The sequence below is a fragment of the Loxodonta africana genome, chromosome 4 (assembly GCF_030014295.1).
Source record: "Loxodonta africana isolate mLoxAfr1 chromosome 4, mLoxAfr1.hap2, whole genome shotgun sequence".
Taxonomy (NCBI): Eukaryota; Metazoa; Chordata; class Mammalia; order Proboscidea; family Elephantidae; genus Loxodonta; species Loxodonta africana.
In genome coordinates, this window is record NC_087345.1 from 157,555,561 (window position 1) to 157,578,501 (window position 22,941).

The following is a 22,941-nucleotide window of genomic DNA, read 5'->3' on the forward strand; positions in this document are numbered from 1 at the left end:
TATACTACTTAGATGAAAAAAAGAAAGAAGTGGTGCTTAGTTGGGGAAAATAAGGTGATTAATAGGAAAACAAGCATTCATTTATTTCTCTTTTTTCTCCCCAACAAAAAAGAATTTAAGAACACATTGCCCATCCTATAATTTAAATAATTTGTTTTTCCAATTTTTAGTTTTTAAAGGTTATGACTAGCAAATTATCTTCAAGAATATTATTATTTGCAAATTTCACTTGCCCCTGAGAACTAGGAGGGAAAAAAGTCTTTAATTGCTTTTTCAATTTCTCTCTAGGTTTTCCTTGGCAGGATGGAGTAATAGCATATTCAGCAGTTCAGCTCAGACTCCAGAGTAAGCCAGACCTGGGTTTGAATCCTGGCTACTTACAAGCTATATGACCTTGGGCAAGTTATTTAACCTCTTTAAGCCTCTAGTTCTCATATTTAAAATGGGAATCTATCAGTCGGAATCGACTCGATGGCATTGGGTTTTGGGAATTATAATTCCTACCATTCTGGCCATTTCTTGAATTATAATAAAATTGCTTAGCACATTGCCTTAATGACATTTTCATAGAAGAATGGCTGCTATTATTATATTCTCTTTGTGCTCCATTTTTTTAAGAATACCCAGGGTATGCAGGCAGGCCTTGTAAACTCCCTGAGGCTATGGTCCATGTCTTATTAATTGCTTACCCAGCACAGAACCTTGCTCACAGTAGGTGCTCTACAGATATGCGTTGAGGGGAAGATTGACAATCTCATATAGTAAGGGATGAAGTTTGGGCTCAAACCCAGGCAGTCTCTGAGTCCACAGTCCATATTTTCAGAGACTCAGCACATGGCTTCCCCTGGAGATTCGGCCTCTGTAGGTATGGGACGGAGCTGACTATCGCTATTTACAAGAAGGCCACAGACTATTCTAGCACACATACACAGGTGAGAGAGAACTCCTGGACTCTAGCAGAAACACCGGAAGGTCAAATACTTTACCCAGGTTTACAAACAACTGTTCCTATGAAAAGTGGGACAAGAGGACATGTCTCTGATCTCAAGTCTAGTCAATGGTGGCCATTGCAATGAAATGTTTCACTTCACAAACTCAATGGCCAGCCCTACCCCAAAGTTTGACTCTAACAGATTTGATAAATCTCCTACTTTTTTTTTTTTAATTGTTACAGCAGTAAGAAAGCATTGAATCCTGGCTACTTATTAGCTATGTGACCTTGGGCAAGTTATCTCACCTCTTTAACCTCCAGGCTTAAGTGAAACAGGACATGAAACTGGATTTGAATACCTCCTAAGAATGGTCTTATCATCCATTGGTGGTGGTGGTGGTGTTAGGTGCCGTCGAGTTGGTTCTGACTCATAGCAACCCTATAGGACAGAGTAAAACTGTCCCACAGGGCTACCAGGGAGTGGCTGGTAGATTTGAACTGCCAACCTCTTGGTTAACAGCTGAGCTCTTAACCACTATACTACCAGGGCTCCTCATCCATTGGTAGTGGAAGGAAATTGGTTCTGGCACCTTGCCTGCCTGGCATGCAGAGGCTGAGGGCCTGGCCCGTGGCACCAAGAACATCTGCTCTGGCTGGGCATGAATGAGCCCACATACCTGATGGACAGGCCCCACAATAGAAAGAGCCTAGAGTGTTGAAACACTGCACAAGTGGTGAGCAAGGCGCAGGCGAGAGGCTGCACTCGTCTATGTCCAACGTGCAGGCGGTTCTGTTTGGCAGAGACTCCCATCCAGCATCACAGATGCAGCTGTACTTGGGCTGGCAGGATGACAGCAGTGTGGATAAAACAATCAAGAAAATGAGCAAAAAGCAGCAAAACTAAAAGGACTTTGAAAATCTCACCAAGACCCAAACTGTTTATCGTCTAACGTTCATTTCCATAAGACCAATTGAGCGGCTTAAGCATCTACACAAGACCATGCAAAAAGGGCAGCATCTTTATTTCAGAGTAAGAGAAACCTATAATTTGCCCCAGCAACGCCAGGGAAAAAGCAACAACAATCGAGAACTGTTAAGTCAATATAATTAAAGTCAATCAACTCAGCCTGCTGTGTTTTTAGAGAAGAAAACACCCATGTAGGCACAGACTTCGGAAAATCAATTTTGTTTGTTTTTTCAAAGTCTCCCTCTCCCCTTCCCAACCCTGTGATTGGAAAAGAACCATTTTCCATCATACGGATAAAAAAAAAATAGAACTCAAAGAATGGAAGCTCCTAGGCAGGGCCAAGCTTGCAGAGGCTGGGCCACCCTGAGGGTCAGGAGTCAAGGTTGTGAACCCAGTGCAGAGGGAGGGAGAACACTGAGGGAAGTGGGTTTATAGTGTCTGTGGCATTCGCAGGGGTTCAGGGACCAGAAAAAATCCAGACTCCTTAAAACTGCATTAACAAGACAAGGCCTTCTCTATCTTCACATCTCATCGCTGTTAAAGCTCACAAGGCCAAGAGGAGGCACGTCTCACAGATTCACGAAGAATAATAAAAGTGGTATTTTACATAATCAAACCTTAACCTCTGGGTCTACTTTTCTGCTTAAGTACAACTCTTATCTCCTCTCCTCAGCTGTGTCCTGCGAAGGGCAAAAAGTGTCTCCTTCACCTTTGTAGCTGCGCAGGGTAGTGCTTGTTATACAGGCAGTTCTAAACTTACGACGTTTGAGAGTTACAACGAACTGTATTTATGACAGTCCTTTTTTTTTTTTTTTGTATATCTTATCACTAGTAATATGTACTAATACAATGTTGTAACATGTAATTTGCTGATGTTATCATTATCTGTAAGTTTATATGTAATGTTTCCAACCCCCAAAGACAAATAAAGATCAGATTTATAAAGATACTGATAACAAAAGCCAGTAATAGTGAAAACTAAAAAATAAAATGATGTATTCAACTTACCTCAGAATTGACTTTTTTACCTCAGAACTTAAAATGTAGTCTTCAAAAGAGAACTCCGTCATAATTAGGGGGCTACCTATACAATCACCACAGGATGAAGCATTATTAACCTTGGCACCCTCTAGGAGTTGCCTTTAGGGAAGGGACCCACCTTTCCAGCCTGCTCTCGGACTAAGTCCTCACAGATGCCATGGACACAGCGCTCCTTAGAGCCCTCTTCACAGTCATTGTATTTGGATGCACACAGGGGTCCATAGTTGTCAGGTGAGCAACTACAACTGTTGGTTACGTGAGAAGACAATATTAGAACTTGTACTGTTTCTTAGCATCAATACACAAAATTCAAATTGCAAATCAGTGAAGTTATATAAACCAGCAAAGTAGATCTACTGGCTGGAGTCTTGGAAGAAAATCACTTTGTTCTGCTTCATGCAGTGGAGTAAATGTGTTATCTCTTCAAATACAGTGTTTGAGTAGCACCAATTTACTATCTGGGCAAGGGTATCACTATAAATTCTCTTGGTATCCAGTCATCAAACATTGCTTTCAGAGGTCAGACATCTATTAACCAAGGGTGCACTAAGTGAACTTTTAAAAGTGCTGAAGTTAGGTCAGGGAGGTAAAGAGAGAGATCAGCAATGACATTCATTGTCCATCTAACCAAACCCCCCAGTAAGCACAAGTGACCTTGACTAAACTGATAAATCCCCAAATCCCTCTAGAATTCCATACCCTCCCTTACACATTTAGATTTCATTTCAGATAAATGAATATTCTTTTGTGTGCCCCATGCAATATATAGCTTAACATATAAAAAAAAAAAACTATGGAAAAACTGTTTTATTAATAAACTACACTTCTGAGCATTCCAAGGGTGTCTTCTCATTAAGATAATGTCATAGATTAATGCCAATAAATTATTAAACTTGAGGAGAAATTCAATGATTCATCCCCTCCCCGTAGCTGTTTGGCTTCCTCTCTTTCCCTTTTCACACTCTCACTCTCACATTCTGTTCCCTTTCGTCTTCTCCCCCCATCCCTTCAAGAAATATTCTTTCAGAGAATTTAATTAGACTTTTGGGGACTGTAGAACTTTACAGCATTTTATACACTTGTTTGAGCATTTGACCCAGGTGGCTTCATTGCTACAAGTTCCTTCCCAAAGGCAGGTTAACTCAAAATGAGCACTATTTTCATATTGAGGTCTAAAGGCCATGCCTTGCAGAAAGTGCTCAAGAAATTGTGTTCATTTTATCACTAATCACTTCAGGGCTGGAAAACGACTTAAGATTTAAGAGGAGGTTCTGCATCAAGGACCTACAGTAGTTAAATCCTCTCTTTCTCTCCCCCTCCCTTCTCTCTTGCTATTGTCACTTGGAGATGAGTGACTTTAATCTTACACTATTCTCAAAATAGCTACAAAGTATACTTCTTTCGTTTTAAAAAATGTGAGAAAAAGAAGCCCTGGGTGAAAAAAAGCCAAATACATGGTAGGTTTTCTAGTAGTGATCCTCAAAGATAAATATCATGAGTCCCAGTTTATAAAACAGGCTCACACTACCCAAGCCACACAATTTAAAATTGGCAGAAGAGGAATTAAAACATAGGTCTGTGTTGCACTGTTTTTCCACCTCACACTCGTATGTCCTGAAAGGAAGTGTTGCAATGAAGGCTTTGCCTTTTTAGGTGTCTTTTTAACATAACACTTTTGCATGCAAAATATATTCACAAGGTTTCTTCTTGATACGCCCTTAAAAAAAAAAAAGAAGAATTAATTATACATTGCACCAGGTGAAAATAGAAGTCATATATTTTACTCTTAAAAATCAGGTACTCCTATTTTTGTCTTAATTATTAGTTACTGATTTAGCATAAGTCATAGTGACTTCCTATTGCTGATTTGGTTCCTGCAAAACAAAACCAGGGTTTTCAGTCTCCAAAACACTGCAAGTGCACTTAGCAGTTGAGAAGAGATCAAATATACTTCCGTAGTCACAGTTTAACTTGTGTTGTGGTGCAGGGTTCAGTATTAATATAACTGACATACTGGAAGAGGTAAAAAGTTTGTTACCTAACTATCTCCTGAGCTAAAACCAGATTAACCTCATTCTTTAAGCTCTGCATGTTTTAAAACCCACCAGAGATAAGAATAGAAATAAATAAAATCCAGTTAGTTCCCTATTTACAACGCGGTTCCATTCCAATGACTCTGTTGTAATTTGGCTTTGATATAAGTAGAATACCTCTTTTTTTTATTTTAGTTTTTGTTATTATCGCCTTTTATTATCAGTACCTGATAAATTCGACAGTGTTTTGAACACTAAATCATAAGATTGAACATCTGCAAGTGAAGACTTGAGCATGCTAACATCAGCAAACTATATGCTGAAACGTATTACTAACGATAAGATGTGCAAAAAAAAAAAAAGGACAATCGTAACCGTTATTTGCTGTATCTCAAATGTATCTTAAGTCTGGGACTATATGTATACTAATCATCATGTTCCTGGAGAGGGAAAAACAAAATAAAAACTATATTTAAAAAGAAAAACAAAAATATATATATTTTTTTTTTCTAAAAAATTTAGACCTGAGCCCTAAGTACACAACATGCACCATCCATGTATGGCAAGCTCTGATCCCAATGGATGTCTTAAAGCTGAAGTAAGCAGGGGAAAAATAAGAATTAAATCTTCCAACACTAAACACATACTTATCTATAATTACGCTGAATGTAAATGGACTAGATGCACCAATAAAGAGACAGAGAGTCTCAGACTGGATAAAGAAACACCATCCATCTATATGCTGCCTACAAGAGACACACCTTAGACTTAGAGACACAAACAAACTAAAACTCAAAGGATGGAAAAAAATATATCAAGCAAACAATAAGCAAAAAAGAAGAGGAGTAGCAATATTAATTTCTGACAAAATAGACTTTAAAGTTAAATCCACCACAAAGGATAAAGAAGGACACTACATAATGATTAAAGGGACAATTGACCAGGAAGATATAACCATATTAAATATATATGCACCCAATGACAGGGCTGCAAGATACATAAATCAAATTTTAACAGAACTGAAAAGTGAGATAGACACCTCCACAATTATAGTAGGAGACTTCAACACACCACTTTCGGAGAAGGACAGGACATCCAGTAAGAAGCTCAACAGAGACACGGAAGACCTAATTACAACAATCAACCAACTTGACCTCATTGACTTATACAGAACTCTCCACCCAACTGCTGCAAAGTATACTTTTTTTTCTAGCGCACATGGAACATTCTCTAGAATAGACCACATATTAGGTCATAAAACAAACCTTTGCAGAATCCAAAACATCGAAATATTACAAAGCATCTTCTCAGACCACAAGGCCATAAAAGTAGAAATCAATAACAGAAAAATTAGGGAAAAGAAATCAAATACTTGCAAACTGAACAATACCCTCCTGAAAAAAGACTGGGTTATAGAAGACATTAAGGAGGGAATAAAGAAATTCATAGAATGCAACGAGAATGAAAATACTTCCTATCAAAACCTCTGGGACACAGCAAAAGCAGTGCTCAGAGGTCAATTTATATGGATAAATGCACACATACGTAAAGAAGAAAGAGCCAACATCAGAGAAATGTCCCTACAACTTGAACAAATAGAAAGTGAGCAACAAAAGAATCCATCAGTCACTAGAAGAAAACAAATAATAAAAATTAGAGCTGAACTAAATGAATTACAAAAAAAAAAAATTAGAGAACAGAAAAACAATGGAAAGAATTAACAAAGCGAAAAGCTGGTTCTTTGAAAAAATTAACAAAATTGATAAACCATTGGCCAGACTCACTAAAGAAATACAGGAAAGGAAACAAATAACCTGAATAAGAAACGGGATGGGCCATATCACAACAGACCCAACTGAAATTAAAAGAATCATATCAGATTATTATGAAAAATTGTACTCTAACAAATTTGCAAACCTAGAAGAAATGGATGAATTCCTGGAAAAACACTACCTACCTAAACTAACACAATCAGAAGTAGAACAAGTAAATAGACCCATAACAAAAAAAGATATTGAAAAGGTAATCAAAAAACTCCCAACAGAAAAAAGCCCTGGCCCGGATGGCTTTACTGCAGAGTTCTACCAAACTTTCAGAGAGGAGTTAACACCACTACTACTGAAGGTATTTCAAAGCATAGAAAATGACGGAATACTACCTAACTCATTCTATGAAGCCACCATTTCCCTGATACCAAAACCAGGTAAAGACATCACAAAAAAAGAAAATTAGAGACCTATATCTCTCATGAACACAGATGCAAAAATCCTCAACAAAATTCTAGCCAATAGAATTCAACAACATATCAAAAAAAATAATCCACCATGACCAAGTGGGATTTATACCAGGTAATAAAAAAAATAAATAAATAAATTTCTTTTTTTTTTATGCAAGGCTGGTTTAATATTAGAAAAACCATTAATGTAATCCACCATATAAATAAAACAAAGACAAAAACCACATGATCTTATCAATTGGTGCAGAAAAGGCATTTGACAAAGTCCAACACCCATTTATGATAAAAACTCTCAGCAAAACAGGAATTGAAGGAAAATTCCTCAACATAATAAAGGGCATCAATACAAAGCCAACAGCCAACATCACTCTAAATGGAGAGAACCTGAAAGCATTTCCCTTGAGAACGGGAACCAGACAAGGATGCCCTTTATCACCGCTCTTATTCAACATTGTGCTAGAGGTCCTAGCCAGAGCAATTAGGCTAGACAAAGAAATAAAGGGCCTCCAGATTGGCAAGGACGAAGTAAAATTATCTCTATTTGCAGATGACATGATCTTATACACAGAAAACCCTAAGGAATCCTCCAGAAAACTACTGAAACTAATAGAAGAGTTTGGCAGAGTCTCAGGTTATAAGATAAACATACAAAAATCACTTGGATTCCTCTACATCAACAAAAAGAACATCGAAGAGGAAATCACCAAATCAATACCATTCACAGTAGCCCCCAAGAAGATAAAATACTTAGGAATAAATCTTACCAAAGATGTAAAAGACCTATACAAAGAAAACTACAAAGTACTAGTGTAAGAAACTAAAAAGGACCTACTTAAGTGGAAAAACATACCTTGCTCATGGATAGGAAGACTTAACATAGTAAAAATGTCTATTCTACCAAAAGCCATCTATACATTTAACGCACTTCCGATCCAAATTCCAATGACATTTTTTAATGTGATGTAGAAACAAATCACCAACTTCATATGGAAGGGAAAGAAGCCCTGGATAAGCAAAGCATTACTGAAAAAGAAGAAGAAAGTGGGAGGCCTCACCCTACCTGATTTCAGAACCTATTATACAGCCACAGTAGTCAAAACAGCCTGGTACTGGTACAACAACAGGCACATAGACCAATGGAACAGAATTGAGAACCCAGACATAGATCCATCCACATATGAGCAGCTGATATTTGACAAAGGCCCAGTGTCAGTTAACCGGGGAAAAGATAGTCTTTTTAACAAATGGTGCTGGCATAACTGGATATCCATTTGCAAAAAAAATGAAACAGGACCCATACCTCACACCATGCAGAAAGACTAACTCCAAGTGGATCAAAGACCTAAACATAAAGACTAAAACGATAAAGATCATGGAAGAAAAAATAGGGACAACATTAGGAGCCCTAATACAAGCCATAAACAGAATACAAAACATCACTAAAAATGACGAAGAGAAACCAGATAACTGGGAGCTCCTAAAAATCAAACACCTATGCTCATCTAAAGACTTCACCAAAAGAGTAAAAAGACCACCTACAGACTAGGAAAGAATTTTCAGCTATGACATCTCCAACCAGCGCCTGATCTCTAAAATCTATATGATTCTATCAAAACTCAACCACAAAAAGACAACCCAATCAAGAAGTGGGCAAAGGATATGAACACGCACTTCACTAAAGAAGATATTCAGGCAGCCAACAGATACATGAGAAAACGCTCTCAATCATTAGCCATTAGAGAAATGCAAATTAAAACTACGATGAGATTCCATCTCACTCCAACAAGGCTGGCATTAATCCAAAAAACACAAAATAATAAATGTTGGAGAGGCTGCGGAGAGATTGGAACTCTTATACACTGCTGGTGGGAATGTAAAATGGTACAACCACTTTGGAAATCTATCTGGCGTTTTCTTAAACAGTTAGAAATAGAACTACCATACAACCCAGAAATCCCACTCCTCGGAATATACCCTAGAGAAACAAGAGCCATCACACAAACAGATATATGCACACCCATGTTTATTGCAGTACTGTTTAGTATAGCAAAAAGCTGGAAGCAGCCAAGGTGTCCATCAACGGATGAATGGGTAAATAAATTATGGTATATTCACACAATGGAATACTACGATAAAGAACAGTGAGGAATCTGTGAAACATTTCATAACATGGAGGAACCTGGAAGGCATTATGCTGAGCGAAATTAGAGGAAAAAGGACAAATATTGTATAAGACCACTGTTATAAGATCTTGAGAAATAGTATAAACTGAGAAGAACACATACTTTTGTGGTTACGAGGAGGGGAGGGAGGGAGGGTGGGAGAGGGTTATTTACTGATTAGTTAGTAGATAAGAACTGCTTTAGGTAAAGGGAAGGACAATACTCAATACGTGAAAGATCAGCTCAACTGGACTGGACCAAAAGCAAAGAAGTTTCCGGGATAAACTGAATGATTCAAAGGTCAGCGGAGCAAGGGCGGGGGTTTGGGGAACATGGTTTAAGGGGACTTCTAAGTCAATTGGCAAAATAATACTATTATGAAAACATTCTGCATCCCACTTTGAAATGTGGCGTCTGGGGTCTTAAATGCTAACAAGCGGCCATCTAAGATGCATCACTTGGTCTCAACCCACCTGGATCAAAGGAGAATGAAGAACACCAAGGTCACATGGTAACTGTGAGCCCAAGAGACAGAAAGGGCCACATGAACCAGAGACTTACCTCTTCCTGAGACCAGAAGAACTAGATGGTGCCTGGCCACAACCGATGACTGCCCTGACAGGGAGTACAACAGAGAACCCCTGAGGGAGCAGGAGATCAGTGGGATGCAGACCCCAAATACTCACAAAAAGACCATACTTAATGGTCTGACTGAGACTAGAGGAATCCTGGCGGTCATAGTCCCCAAACCTTCTGTTGGCCCAGGACAGGAGCCATTCCCGAAGACAACTCATCAGACATGGAAGGGACTGGACAGTGGGTAGGAGAGAGATGCTGATGAAGAGTGAGCTATTTGTATCAGGTGGACACTTGAGACTGTGTTGGCACCTCCTGTCTGGAGGGGGGATGGGAGGATAGAGAGAGTTGGAAGCTGGCAAAATTGTCACAAAAGGAGAGACTGGAAGGGCTGACTCATTAGGGGGAGAGCAAGTGGGAGTATGGAGTAAGGTGTATATAAGCTTATATGACAGTCTGACTTGATTTGTAAACATTCACTTGAAGCTCAATAGAAGTTAAAAAAAAAAATTAAGTCTTCAAAACAGAAAGGTGATAACAGGACTGAAAAGAGGCAAACTATCATTCTGTTAGTCGTCTGAAGCAGTTGGGGGCAATACCTGGAGCCCCAAGAGAGAATCAGTGGAAACAGATGATATTCCTCTTTTTTCTACCTTCATTACTCTGGAAAATAATTTTTACCAGAAATTTTCTTATGAAAGCTTATGAAGTCTTCCAAATAATTAGCATTTGCATAGTGCTTTAACTTTGCAAAGATCTTCACAATTATGAATTACTAATCCTAGCAGATAAAGACTCTTGTCTCCCTTGTCTCTCTAAGTAAATGGGACTAGAGAGTTAAAGGAGGTCCCAAATTTAAAGCTAACTCTGACCGTCATGATCACATTTCTGCAGGCCCAGATTTTTCAGAGTGGCTCAAGTTTTCCCTTAGCAAAAATCTGTTGAAGTTCTCAAAGGCATTTCTAGCCTGAGGGAAGTTACTGATTAACAAGGATTTGACCTCACATTATTATTAGAACTCAAGAAAGTATCTAAATGTTCACTGTTTCATTATACACAGATTCCATGAAGCAAGAATTTAATCTTATGCTTAAACACAGTTTTCTACTTCCTTCCCTCACTTCAAAAAGTCTCCCTCTATCATATGCCTGAATTAGGCTACTGAAAACCAAACCAAACCCACTGCCGTCGAGTCGATTCCGACTCATAGGGACCCTATAGGACACAGTAGAACTGCCCCATAGAGTTTCCAAGGAGTGCCTGGCGGATTCGAACTGCCGACCTCTTGGTCAGCAGCCATAGCACTTAACCACCAGAGTTTAAGTTAGGCTAAATGGAAAAAAAAAAAAAAATTTAACTGAAGCCGTAGATAATCAACTGGGATTCATGAGGCTTCATAAACTATTCCCATTTCAAGGTGAGAAACCTAAATTTAAATGTTCTGCTCTTGAATGCCCTCCATCAAGTCTATAAAGGATTGTTGTTGTTGTTAGGTGCAGTCAAGTCAGTTCTGACTCATTGTGGCAACATGTACAACAGAACAAACCACTGACAGGTCCTGCGCCATCCTCACAAGCATTGTTATGCTTGACCCCATTGTTGCAGCCACTGTGTTAATCCACCTCATTGAAGGTCTCCCTCTTTTCCGCTAACCCTCTACTTTACCAAGCATGATGTCCTTCTCCAGGGACTGGTCCCTCCTGATAACATGTCCAAAGTATGTGAGACTAAGTCATGCCAGCTTTGCTTCTAATGAACGTTCTGGCTGTACTTCTTCCAAGACTGATTTAGTTCATTCTTCTGGCGGTCCATGGTATATTCGATATTCTTTGCCAACACCATAATTCGAAGGCGTCAATTTTTCTTTGTTCTTCCTTATTCATTGTCTAGCTTTCCCATGCATATGAGGCAGCTGCAAATATCATGGTTTGGGTCAGGTGCACCTTGGTCTTTGAAGTGACATCTTCACTTTTTAACAATTTAAAGAGGTCTTTTGTAGCAGATTTGCCCAATGCAATAGGTCATCTGATTTCTTGATTTCTGATTCCATAGGTGTTGATTGTGGATCCAAATAAAATGAAATCCTTGACAACTTCAATCTTTTCTCCGTTTATCATGATCTTGCTTATTGGTCCAGTTGTGGGGATTTTTGTTTTCTTTATGTTGAGGTGTAATCCATACCGAAGGCTGTAGTCTGATCTTCATCTTCACTGCTTCAAGTCCTCTTCACTTTCAGCAAGCAAGGTTGTGTCATCTGAATATCACAGGTTGTTAACGAGTTTTCCTCCAATCCTGATGCTGCGTTCTTGTTCATATAACCCAGCTTCTTGGATTATTTGTTCATCATACAGATTGAAGAAGTATCGTGAAAGGATACAACCCTGATGCATTCCTTTCTTGATTCTAAACCATGCAGTATCCCCTTGTTGTGTTCGAATGACTGCCTCTTCTTCTATGTAGATTCCTTATGAGCACAATTAAGGGTTCTGGAATTCCTGTTCTTCTCAACGTTATCCATAATTTGTTATGATCCACACAGTCAAATGCCCTTGCATAGTCAATAAAACACTGGTATTTTCTGCTTTTAGCTATGATCCATCTCACATTGACAATGATATCTCTGGTTCCTTGTCCTCTTGTGAATCTGACTTAAATTTCTGGCAGTTCCCTGTAGAAGTACTGCTGCAACCACATTTGAATGATCTTCAGCAAAATTTTACTTGTGTGTGACATTAACGATACTGTTTGATAATTTATGCATTCTGTTGGATCACTTTTCTTTGGAATGGGTACAAATATGGATCTCTTCCAGTTCATTGGCCAGGTAGCTGTCTTCCAAATTTCTTGGCATAGACAAGTGAGCGCCTCCAGTTCTGCACGCATTTGTTGAAACATCTCAGTTGGTATTGCATCAATTCCTGGAGCCCCGTTTTTCACCAATGCCTTCAGGGTAGCTTGGACCTCTTCCTTCAGTACCTTCGGTTCTTGATCATACACTACCATTTCCTCCTGAAATTGTTGAACATCGACAAATTCTTTTTGGTACAGTGTCTCTGTGTATTCCTTCCATCTTCTTTTGATGTTTCCTGTGTGGTTTAATTTTTTCCTAGTAGAATCCTTCAATATTGCAACTCGAGGCTTGAATTTTTTCTTCAGTTCTTTCAGCTTAAGGAATGCTGAGCACGTTCTTCGCTTTTAGTTTTCTCTCTCCAGGTCTTTGCACATTTCATTATAATACTTTACCTTGTCTTCTCAAGCTGCCCTTTGAAATCTTCTCTTCAGCTCTTTTACTTCATCATTTCTTCCTTTTGCTTTAGCTACTCTATAAAGGATAGAGACTAGAAAACCAAAATTATTTCTAGAATAGGCACAAATCCTAAGGCTTTCTTTTATAGGAGGATACAAGAGAAGGGAGTCCTGGTAGCACAGTGGTTAAGCACTCAGCTGCTAACAGAAAAGACGGCGATTTAAACCCACCAGCTGCCCCACAGGAGAAAGATGTAGCAGTCTGCTTCTGTAAAGACTACAGCCTTGGAAACCCAACGGGGAAGTTTTACTCTGTGCTATAGGGTCACTATGAGTCGGAATGGACTCGACAGCATACAACCACAACACAGGAGAGAATTCAGCATTGCTCTCACAAAGTTGAATCTGCCATGTAGGCAGCTCCAACAAACAAAATGTTTTTTTCTCTCTCTCTCCCTCTCTCTCTCTCAGGAGTTCCTGGGTGGTACAAACTGAAAGTGCTTAAGTGCTGGGCTACAAACTGAATGCTTGGTGGTTTGAAACCACTCTAGGCACCTCAGAAGAAAGGCCTGGTGATCTGTTTCCAAAAGGTCACAGCCACTGAAAACTCAGTGGAGTACAGTTCTACTCTGACATACATGGGGCCTCCATGTGTCAGAATCAACTTGACATCAACTGTTTTTTTTATTGTTGTTCTCTTTCTATTTCTCTCCCTCTCTCATGTATATATCAGCATAACTTCAGTTAAAATTCCAATCTTAGAAACACAACATAGTTTCAATCACTGGAAACAAAGAGAAAGGTTTGTTATCTGGACAAAAAATCTAGCTCCACTGGTATGCAGCAAATAATTGTTGAGGTTGAGTTTTTTTTTTTTTTTTTGGTTTTTGGTTTTCCATTTTGTAGGGGAAAAAATAATGTGCTGGGAAAAAAAAAAAAAAAAAAACCTTTGGCTTGGGTTATGTATCTTACCCTACTTAAATATCTTTGTCATGCTTCTGGCTTCCAAGAAACCATAAGGCCCATTTGTGTCCAAGGCTCAAGAAGCCCAAAGACTGGTGATAAAACCAGGAGGGTAGTAAGAATGAGATCTAATTTCCAGGATATTCCCAGAGACATGGAAGGCCAGAAAATATAAGTGCTAGGAGCCAGGACAGTTTGCCACTGATATCTCCAAGTAGTAATCCTTGTTGATAAATACTGATAAACAGTAATCAAGAGATAATGTTTTCAAAGGAATGAAAGATTAGGCCTGCATTCTGGATCTAGCCCAAGCCTGGATGTTTTAAAAGGCAAGGGAGGTGGGGTCATTTACCTGAAAAACAAAGTCCTGAAATCTAAACGTTCTTTGATAACATAACACTACATTTGAGGCACAGCTAGTTAATTTCGGTTTTGCAGAGTTTAATCTTATGGCCATATCTACCAGAAATTGAATGATATAAAATTATAACCTGGAATGAGCAAAAACGATCAAGAGAATAAAAAGATCCATAAAATATAAAGGAAGGAATGTAACTGCTTTTTGAGAAAATAGTGTGTTAGCGGATGATAGGAAAAAACAAAATTGCTGTACTCATTTTTGCTGGAAAGAATGGAATGGGTATTATTATGAGGGAATTGAAGAACAAGACAGGACAGACAATAGTGAGCAAAGAATCTCTTTAGTCTAGTGAGATTGTATCCCAGAGTATTGAAAGGATTTGTTCATGCCATAACAGAATCAATTTCTTAATCTTTTAATAATCACAGAAACAAGAGATCAGCCAAAAAATGTGAAATGATAACATTAACAGCTTTTTTTTTAAAGTGATTTTAAGGAACCACACAATAGTAAGTGCGACATTGATCTACCATCAAATTTTAGGCTTGATCATTAAAAAGATAATTTGTGAGTCAGCTTAGTTTTAATGAGCAATGTTCCTAGAGTAGGATGGAAACACAGAGGCATTCTGATGTCAAACTCAACCTAGGATGTCAGGGTAGGTTTGCTGGAGAAGGTGAGACTCAGCAGGAAAATGCTATGAACAAGTCATTTGGCAAAGTAAATGGGAAGGAAAGATCTGAGTTGCATGATGATTATGATAAGGGGTCTCTGTGGCTAATTGAAGAAGTGCAAGGAGATTTAAATTTTTAACCTTTGACCTTGACATGGTGAACATTTTTAAATCGAGCTTGGATGAAGATATCCTTACTGATATTGCCATTGTGGTGGTTGTTAGCAGCCATCGAGTCAATTCTGACTCATGGAGACCCCACGTGTGCAGAGTAGAACCGCTTGATAGAGTTCTCAAGGTTGTGATCTTTCAGAAGTGGGGCTTCATATCCGAGGCACTTCTGGGTAGGTTCAAACCACAACATTTTGGCTAGTAGTTGAGCACTTAACTGTGCCACCCAGGGCCTCCTTACACTAGACTGCTAATACATTGAATGAGCACAGCAGCGGTATGTTGGTATGGTGGGGTGTCCGTTTTCTACTTAAAACTCTTCAATGGCTGCCCGTTGCTGTTAGGATAAATACTAGCTCTTCCATTTGACCTATAAGACCCTGCATGGTCCAACCCTTACTAATTCTTGTACCATCTGGCACCATGCTCTTCTTACTCTCTATTCCAGCCAGAGCAGCCTTCCTCCAGTTCCCCATGGACACTAAAGAAAGGAATTTTTCATTGGGTGAGAGTTGAGGACTCATGAAGTTCTCTTCATTTAAGTAAATGACTATGTATATGTTAAATAAGAACCATATATTTTCCATGGGGTACCGAATTTCACTGATTAGAAAAAAACTCTGCCATCAAGTCGATTCCAACCATAGCGACCCTACAGGAAAGAGTAGAACTGCCCCACAGGGTTTCCAATGAGCACCTCGTGGATTCGAACTGCCAACCTTTTGGTTAACAGCAGTAGCTCATAACTGCCGCACCACCAGGGTTTCCATTAATTATGGATACTCTTAACTCTGGAGGGTTTTGGTCCTTCCAAAACGAACCCTGAATTTTAAGAGAAAAAGAAAAGAAAGGTTACTTGTAACTCCCTGCTGTATTTTCACACGTGGCTCCATTCTGGCAGCTCAAGGGCGTTCCAGAATAAATCTCACATTCATTAACATCATCTGAGCAGAGAGGACCCTGTGTGCATATAAAGACTAAAGTCAGTTGCCAGGAGTCTCAGGAGCATCTGGAGGCCAATATTCGTGAGATAAGTTTAAGGATTTGTGCATGGACAGTAATATGTCTTCAGTAAAGCCAAATACATTAATATTAACACTAATATTAATCTCCAGTTATCCTTCCTCTGGAACTCAGATTGGCCTAATAGAACCAAACAGATTTTCATGAGATCACACCAGTTACATGAGGAGACACCTTATATAAATTAATCCTCATTTCACCCTGGTGCTGGGTCTGGGAATACTCAACAAATTAAAAAGAAATGTTCATGTTGGGAATATTTTCACCACTATTAAAGAAGGACAAGAAAATTAATATAGCTATATCAAGATTTGTTTAGTACTTTCTAATGCTGAGCCATTTAAATTAATGCTAACAAAAATATCATGCCCTTCCATGTAGTTATCCAGTAAAATCAACCCCTCCTTTAGATGGCTTAGTATTCAGTGGATTATACAATCACACTTGCCATTGTTTTGATTTTGGCATACAGGGTGTAATTAATTTTGATTACGGAGGGCACAAGATCCTAGAAACCGCTGATGAAGAATGAAATATGTGTGAATAAGTCTAAGGAAACCACAGCTGCTGACTCATCACGATTTTCAGCCAAAGACCAAGTGACTCACCTTCCACTGTGATGGACAGATACAAAAAAAGGAATCGTGCAGGTTGAGGCAAGTTCCACCATTTTGGCAGGGATTGCTGCTGCAGACTTTTTTGTCAACTGTCTAAAAGAAAGACAGGACCGGAACAGTCATGAGATAATCGTACCTGCAGTCAGCAGCAGTGAAAAGCACCTTTAGGTGCAGATGCCTAAGAGGATTATGTTCTACTCTTAGGAAATCAAGGGCCTTCCTCTAGACTTTAGAACAATTACTTACATTCTTCAAATCAGCTCTCTTGTGTGAAAACAAAAAGGGTTTCCTATCATTGTTGTTTTCATTGCCACTGAGTCTATTCCAACTCATGGCGAACCCATGTGCATAGGGGGGTTTCCATAGGGTTTTCAAGGCTGTGACCTTTTGGAAGCAGATCACCAGGCCTGTCTCCAGAGGCACCTCTGGGTGGGTTCGTACCACCAACTTTTTGGCTAGTTGTGAAGCACTTAATGAGCACTTAATGGTTTGGGCCAGGGGGAAGATTCTCACACTACTCTTTAGAAAAACATTGTTCAGCTGAGAAATATACGTTAGTGGACAAGAGTAAAAGTTTCAGGTACAGGAATGATAATGGATGTTGCTATTCAGAGAGAATAAAATGAAAATTCCAGTCTCTTATTTATTATTCTTATCTTTGGTATCTCCAGATAAGCATTTGAAATCTGACCGTCTTTCACTGCCACCTCTCCTCCCATGGGTTAAGATGACTGAACTCTTTTCACACCAGGCCTCTTTGTTGGAAATGTGGGGGTTTAGATACGCTCTCCACTCTCACGCTCACTTGATTGCTTTCAGACCAGAGTCACAAACAGACCTGCCTTTGTTCACACAACCTGGGGAATCTTACCGTATGTCCACTACCAGTTCTACTCTTTTAAGACTTTTAATGCCTCTGGGAGGGGAGAAAACTTCTTTATGGAGTACAAGTGATTATAATGGAAAGCTATTCTATTCATTTTATCTCATAATAGTCTAATTTTATGCTTTAAAAAATGAAAATATCTACACATTATTTATTAGTTTTTTTTCTTATATTCAGTGACTCACAAAGAAAATCTAGTCTATTCCTTTTGTTTTACAGAAAAAAACTACGTGCAACAGGACAGCCAACTGATTGAGCACCATTTACTGAAAAACTCATCCTTTCTTTGTCATAATTCAAGTGATCGTACATGTGGGGGAAACCCTGGTGGCACAGTGGTTAAGAGCAATGGCTGCCAACCAAGAGGCTGGCAGTTTGAATCTACCAGGCACTCCTTCGAAACTCTATGGGACAGTTCTACCCTATCCTATAGGGTTGCTATGAGTCAGAATCGACTCAATGGCAAAGGATTCTATACATGTGGAAGTCTGCTTCTGGATTCTTTTTGTTCCAATATTCTGTTTGTCTATCTTTGTCCAGCACCACAATTAAGAAACTCTGTTTATCAAAGAACACTATCAGAAAGTTAACCACAAATTTATTAGAAGTTTTTGCTGTATTGCTGTGCAGAAACAGTCAGGAGGAAGACAATAGGCAGTGGCAGAGACTGTGGACCACAGAGAACACTTGTTCCGTCCAGTGGCATAAAGGCATTCACATTCAAAAATAATTAAAAACTCTTCCTGGGGAGGAGGGAAAGAGTCTGTGGGCTAATTTTGACCATAGCCTCCAGTTCTTGACCCTTGGTAGGAATAATCAAGCACTTCTAGAGATTAAAAACTCTAGTTCTGTGTCTCTCTCCACAGGTTTTATTCTTTGCTCATTTTCTTTCACTGAACTATTCCCTAAAAAGTTGAAGGCTGAGGGGGCAATTTATTATCAAACTCAGGAAAAGAAATACAAGAACTTGTTTGCCAAATGTAAAACACCAAAAGCAGAAGACAACACCTGAATTATAATCAAAACATATTAAGAATATTAGAGCAGGGATTCTTAACCTGGACTCACTGGACTTTCATTCAGAATTTTAAATATGGAGACATTCTGTGCATCTCTCTGGGAGGAAGGTCATGACTTCCATGAAAGACTTAAAGAGGCTAGCCACCTACAAAAGGGGTATTAAGCCTAAAATTAGAAGAGCTCTTTTATGTAGCATATAATACAGTTATGGACGTTTGCTCTAAGAAATTGTTCAGATTTAATCATCAGCAAATGTTTTTAGGAAATTTGAAATCTTTTATGACATGCCCCTGGCCTCTGAGTTTAGTGACAGAGAAGATGCATAACCTTTTAAAACTTAGGCCTTGAAGCCACAATCCGCACACTGAGTACAGTCACTAGCTGGCCAGGTAAAGCACACCTAAGCCCACTTTAACACTGAGGGTGACACTGTAAGGGGAGCAGCATAGGGACTGCCAAGCTCAGGGTCAAAAGACCCAGGGCCAGTCACTTTATTGCTCTGAGTCTCAGATTCCTCATCTGTACCCTGGGAAGTACAAGCTGCGATAAGAATTAAATTATGGGAAAAATAATCAAAGTCTTTAATATTGATTACCCATCCACCCTGAAAATAAGGAAATCAGCTCTATCAATGATTCTAGTGTATTTTAAGTGAAAGTCATTAGATACCTTGTGGTTAGGAGACTTACCTGCTGTAAGCTTTGAAATTTTCTCTCAAGATCCACAAGCTAGCAGTGGGGGGGAAAAAGCACCAATTAGCTAGTTCAAAGGCATTTCAGACATTATAGCCTTGATGTATTTTCCAAAAACCCTCTCCTAGGGACTTGTTTTCTGTCTGTTCCTTCTTTTATTGCCTTTTCCCTCTCTACTCTTCTCCTCTCCAGGTTTCTCTTCCTTCTTACTGCCTTTCATGTTGTAAGTTTTTTTAAAAAATGCTTATTTTTGAAAGAAGTACAACCCACTGATGAGCGGATTGATTGCTTCTCTGGGAATCTTTGTAAATTACAGTAATGCATCCACTTTACGGATAAGAAAGGTGCAACTAGGGTTTGATTCAGGCCTATTTATATAACAAGTCTTTACACAATATTTCCAGCCATCTGCCCATCACCACTTTTACCCTCTCCATTAGAGCTACATCATTTAGCCAAAAAGTCTGTAATTATAATGTCACCTCAAAGAGGATACAAAACTAGTATCTTCCCTGCAAAAAGTCTACTCACAAAGTTGGAATAAGAGGAAGCCATTCCCTCTAATGATGTGGGTGTGACTTACCTGGGAATTAAGCTGATGGATTTGACTAGATATGTTTTGAGGCACACCAGCTGCATTTCTTTTTAAATCTATAATATCATCTTTGTTTCTCTGGATCTAATTTTTTAAAAAAGGAAAATGCTAGTGAAAAAATCATATATTTTATAGGAAAGGGGTTTAATACCATAATAAAAAAAACTTGAGTACTACTCTATTTTAAACACTAAGATCTTGTCTATTATAAAAACCAATGCAATGCCACATATAATAAACATCAGACTAAAATGGTCATGATACACTTCAACATAACTTAACCCTTTTTTTCAGTAACAATGCATCAATGTATTTTCCATATGTATTTCTTTTCCCTGTAATAACTGTTTAGGGCGGTTGTTAAGAAGCCTAGTTTGGAGTCAGACTGTTTGGGTTGTAAATCTTGGCTCAGTCATTTATTGGGTGGCCTGGGGTAAGTCGCTTAACTGCTGCAGATTTCCTTTAAATGGAATAATAAGAGTCCATCTCATAGGGTCAAATGAGATAATATACACAAAGTGCTTAGCATGGTGTATGGCTCATAAACCAAAACAAAAAACCAAACCCATTGCCAACAAGTCGATTCTGACTCACAGCAACCGTACAGAACACAGCAGAACTGCCCTGTAGGGTTTCCAAGGAGTGGCTGGTGGATCCCAACTGCCGACCTTTCGGTTAGCAGCTATAGCTTTTAACCACGGCGCCACCAGGGCTCCATAGTAAGCTCTAAATAATGCTAACTTTGAATATTACAACTGATATACTAGGGTGATGTAGTAAATATTAAGTTTCAAAGTACTGAAAACATTCACTAAGGGAACCCTGGTGGCACAATGATTAACCACAGGGCTGTTAACCAAAAGGTCAGTGGCTGGAACTCACCAGCAGCTCCATGGAAAAAAAGACCTGGTGATCTACCCCTGTAAAGCTTACAACCTAGGAAACCCTATGGGGCAGTTCTAGTATGTCCTATAGGGTCACTATGAGTTAGAATCGACTAAATGGCCAACAACAAGGCAGGAGAATAACTGACCAATTCTGCCTGGGGCAAAAGTACACTGGTCACATCTACGCCTTCCCTTGACAGAAGTGTTCTGATACTACCCTCTTTATCTTCTCTGGACTAGAGGACTTGTCCCTGAACAATGAGACGCTTTCCACTAGGATTGGGCCCTCTACTCACCTTAAACTCTATGTCATTGTCCTTTAACAAGGACTAGTCTTACCTCCACATTGTAAGATTCAAGATACAGCTTCCTATACCCATTGCCATCAAATGGATTCCAACTCATAGTGACCCTATAGGACAGAGTACAGCTACCCCATCAGGTTTCCAAGGAGCAGCTGGTGGATTTGAAAAGCTTAGCAGCCAAGCTCTTAAGCATTGTACCACCAGGGCTTCATAGCTTCACATAGGCCTATTCGATTATGTCACTACATATGGCTATATGAACTGACTTCAATATATTGCCAGTGTATTACCTGACGTAAACATTCACTGAGGTCTTCATCATTTAATTTAATTTTTCCAAGGGATCCAGTTCTAAATTCAATGTTTTGGGTAGAAACAGTAAGAAATACCAAATTTCCCCTCTCTGTAGCAATTCGAGGCCTGTATAATTCAAACAAGAGAACACATCAGTAATTAGCATGTATATTTTTTTAAATTTAAAGAACAAAGCTTCTCACTGAATAGTGATAGGCCTTACACATCTTCACGTTATGGATAACTCAACCAAATTCTCCCAGCTCTTCTGCCATTTCCTTCTCTGCAGTTTCTGGAGCTGTCTCCTAGTAACTGCATATTTGACTTCTTTGCAAAATGGTGAATGAATAATTTCTGTATAAGAAGGTGACTTCATGAATCACTCTAAATGTTTTTCCCTGTTTGCTTTTTAACATTTTTGTTTTCCTCAAGAAAAATTACACTTTTGCTTAACTGGTTATTTGTGAAACCTAGTGGTTAAGTGCTGGGCTGCTAACTAAAAAGGTCAGCGTTTTGAACCTACCAGCCAGGCACTCCACAGGTCAAAGTTGTGGAAGTCTGCTTCCATAAAGATTTTCAACCTTGGAAACTCCATGGAGTAGCTCTACTCTGTTCTATGGGGTTGCTATGAGTTACAGTTGACATGATAACAACTTTTTTTTTTTTTTAGTTCATCACAGAAACGATTCATGCATCTACTTACTGTTGGAGGTCAGTGTTTCTTTTCTGTCTTTGCAGCTCAGATCCTCCAGCTTCACCATCTAATTCAGCAAATGTCAATAAAATAACCAAACTCCAAAGAAAAGGTGAGGACATGTTCCTCACCAGCCTCCCAGGTTGTCAGTTCAGAGTGAGGCGACAGGTGGAGTGAGGAAGACTGGAGAGAGCAAACAGGAAAACGTACCTTGGCCTGTGGAATATACCCAGTAGCTTTCCCTTTCTTTCTTATTTGTCCCAGAAGACTACTTCCCCCTTCTCCTCTGAGGTGTATAAATGATCTTTGATTTTCAGTACTGTTCAACTAAAAAAAAAAAAAAAATGGGGTCAAAATCTACCTTTAAATGATACAAGATTTAATCATTATCTGTTTGACCTTTGAAACGGTAACAAGCTGCTTTAGAATCATCTACTAAGACAGTACTTGCTTAAGACATAGCCAGCTTACAGAATTTAACTGCATTTTGACCTCTTTAATCTTGAGGGGAGCCAGCAGACAAAATAAATTTAAACCAAAATTAAGAAAATGGGATGGGAAATGGTTG

The 22,941-nt window shown here is 39.0% G+C and overlaps 1 protein-coding gene across 1 annotated transcript in view; it reads right to left on the reverse strand.

Moving 5' to 3' along the window:
- CUBN (cubilin) overlaps positions 1-22,519 on the reverse strand; it is a gene marked incomplete at its 5' end in the record, with an annotated part of 354,010 nt that extends 331,491 nt beyond the window's left edge. The window contains 8 exons of the mRNA XM_003410564.3: positions 1,609-1,771; positions 3,058-3,184; positions 16,217-16,320; positions 16,992-17,093; positions 19,596-19,634; positions 20,182-20,277; positions 21,676-21,805; positions 22,383-22,519. Coding sequence (XP_003410612.3) covers positions 1,609-1,771; positions 3,058-3,184; positions 16,217-16,320; positions 16,992-17,093; positions 19,596-19,634; positions 20,182-20,277; positions 21,676-21,805; positions 22,383-22,519 — 898 coding nt within the window. The remainder of the gene's footprint in view (positions 1-1,608; positions 1,772-3,057; positions 3,185-16,216; positions 16,321-16,991; positions 17,094-19,595; positions 19,635-20,181; positions 20,278-21,675; positions 21,806-22,382) is intronic.
- Between the last annotated feature and the right edge of the window lie 422 nt (positions 22,520-22,941).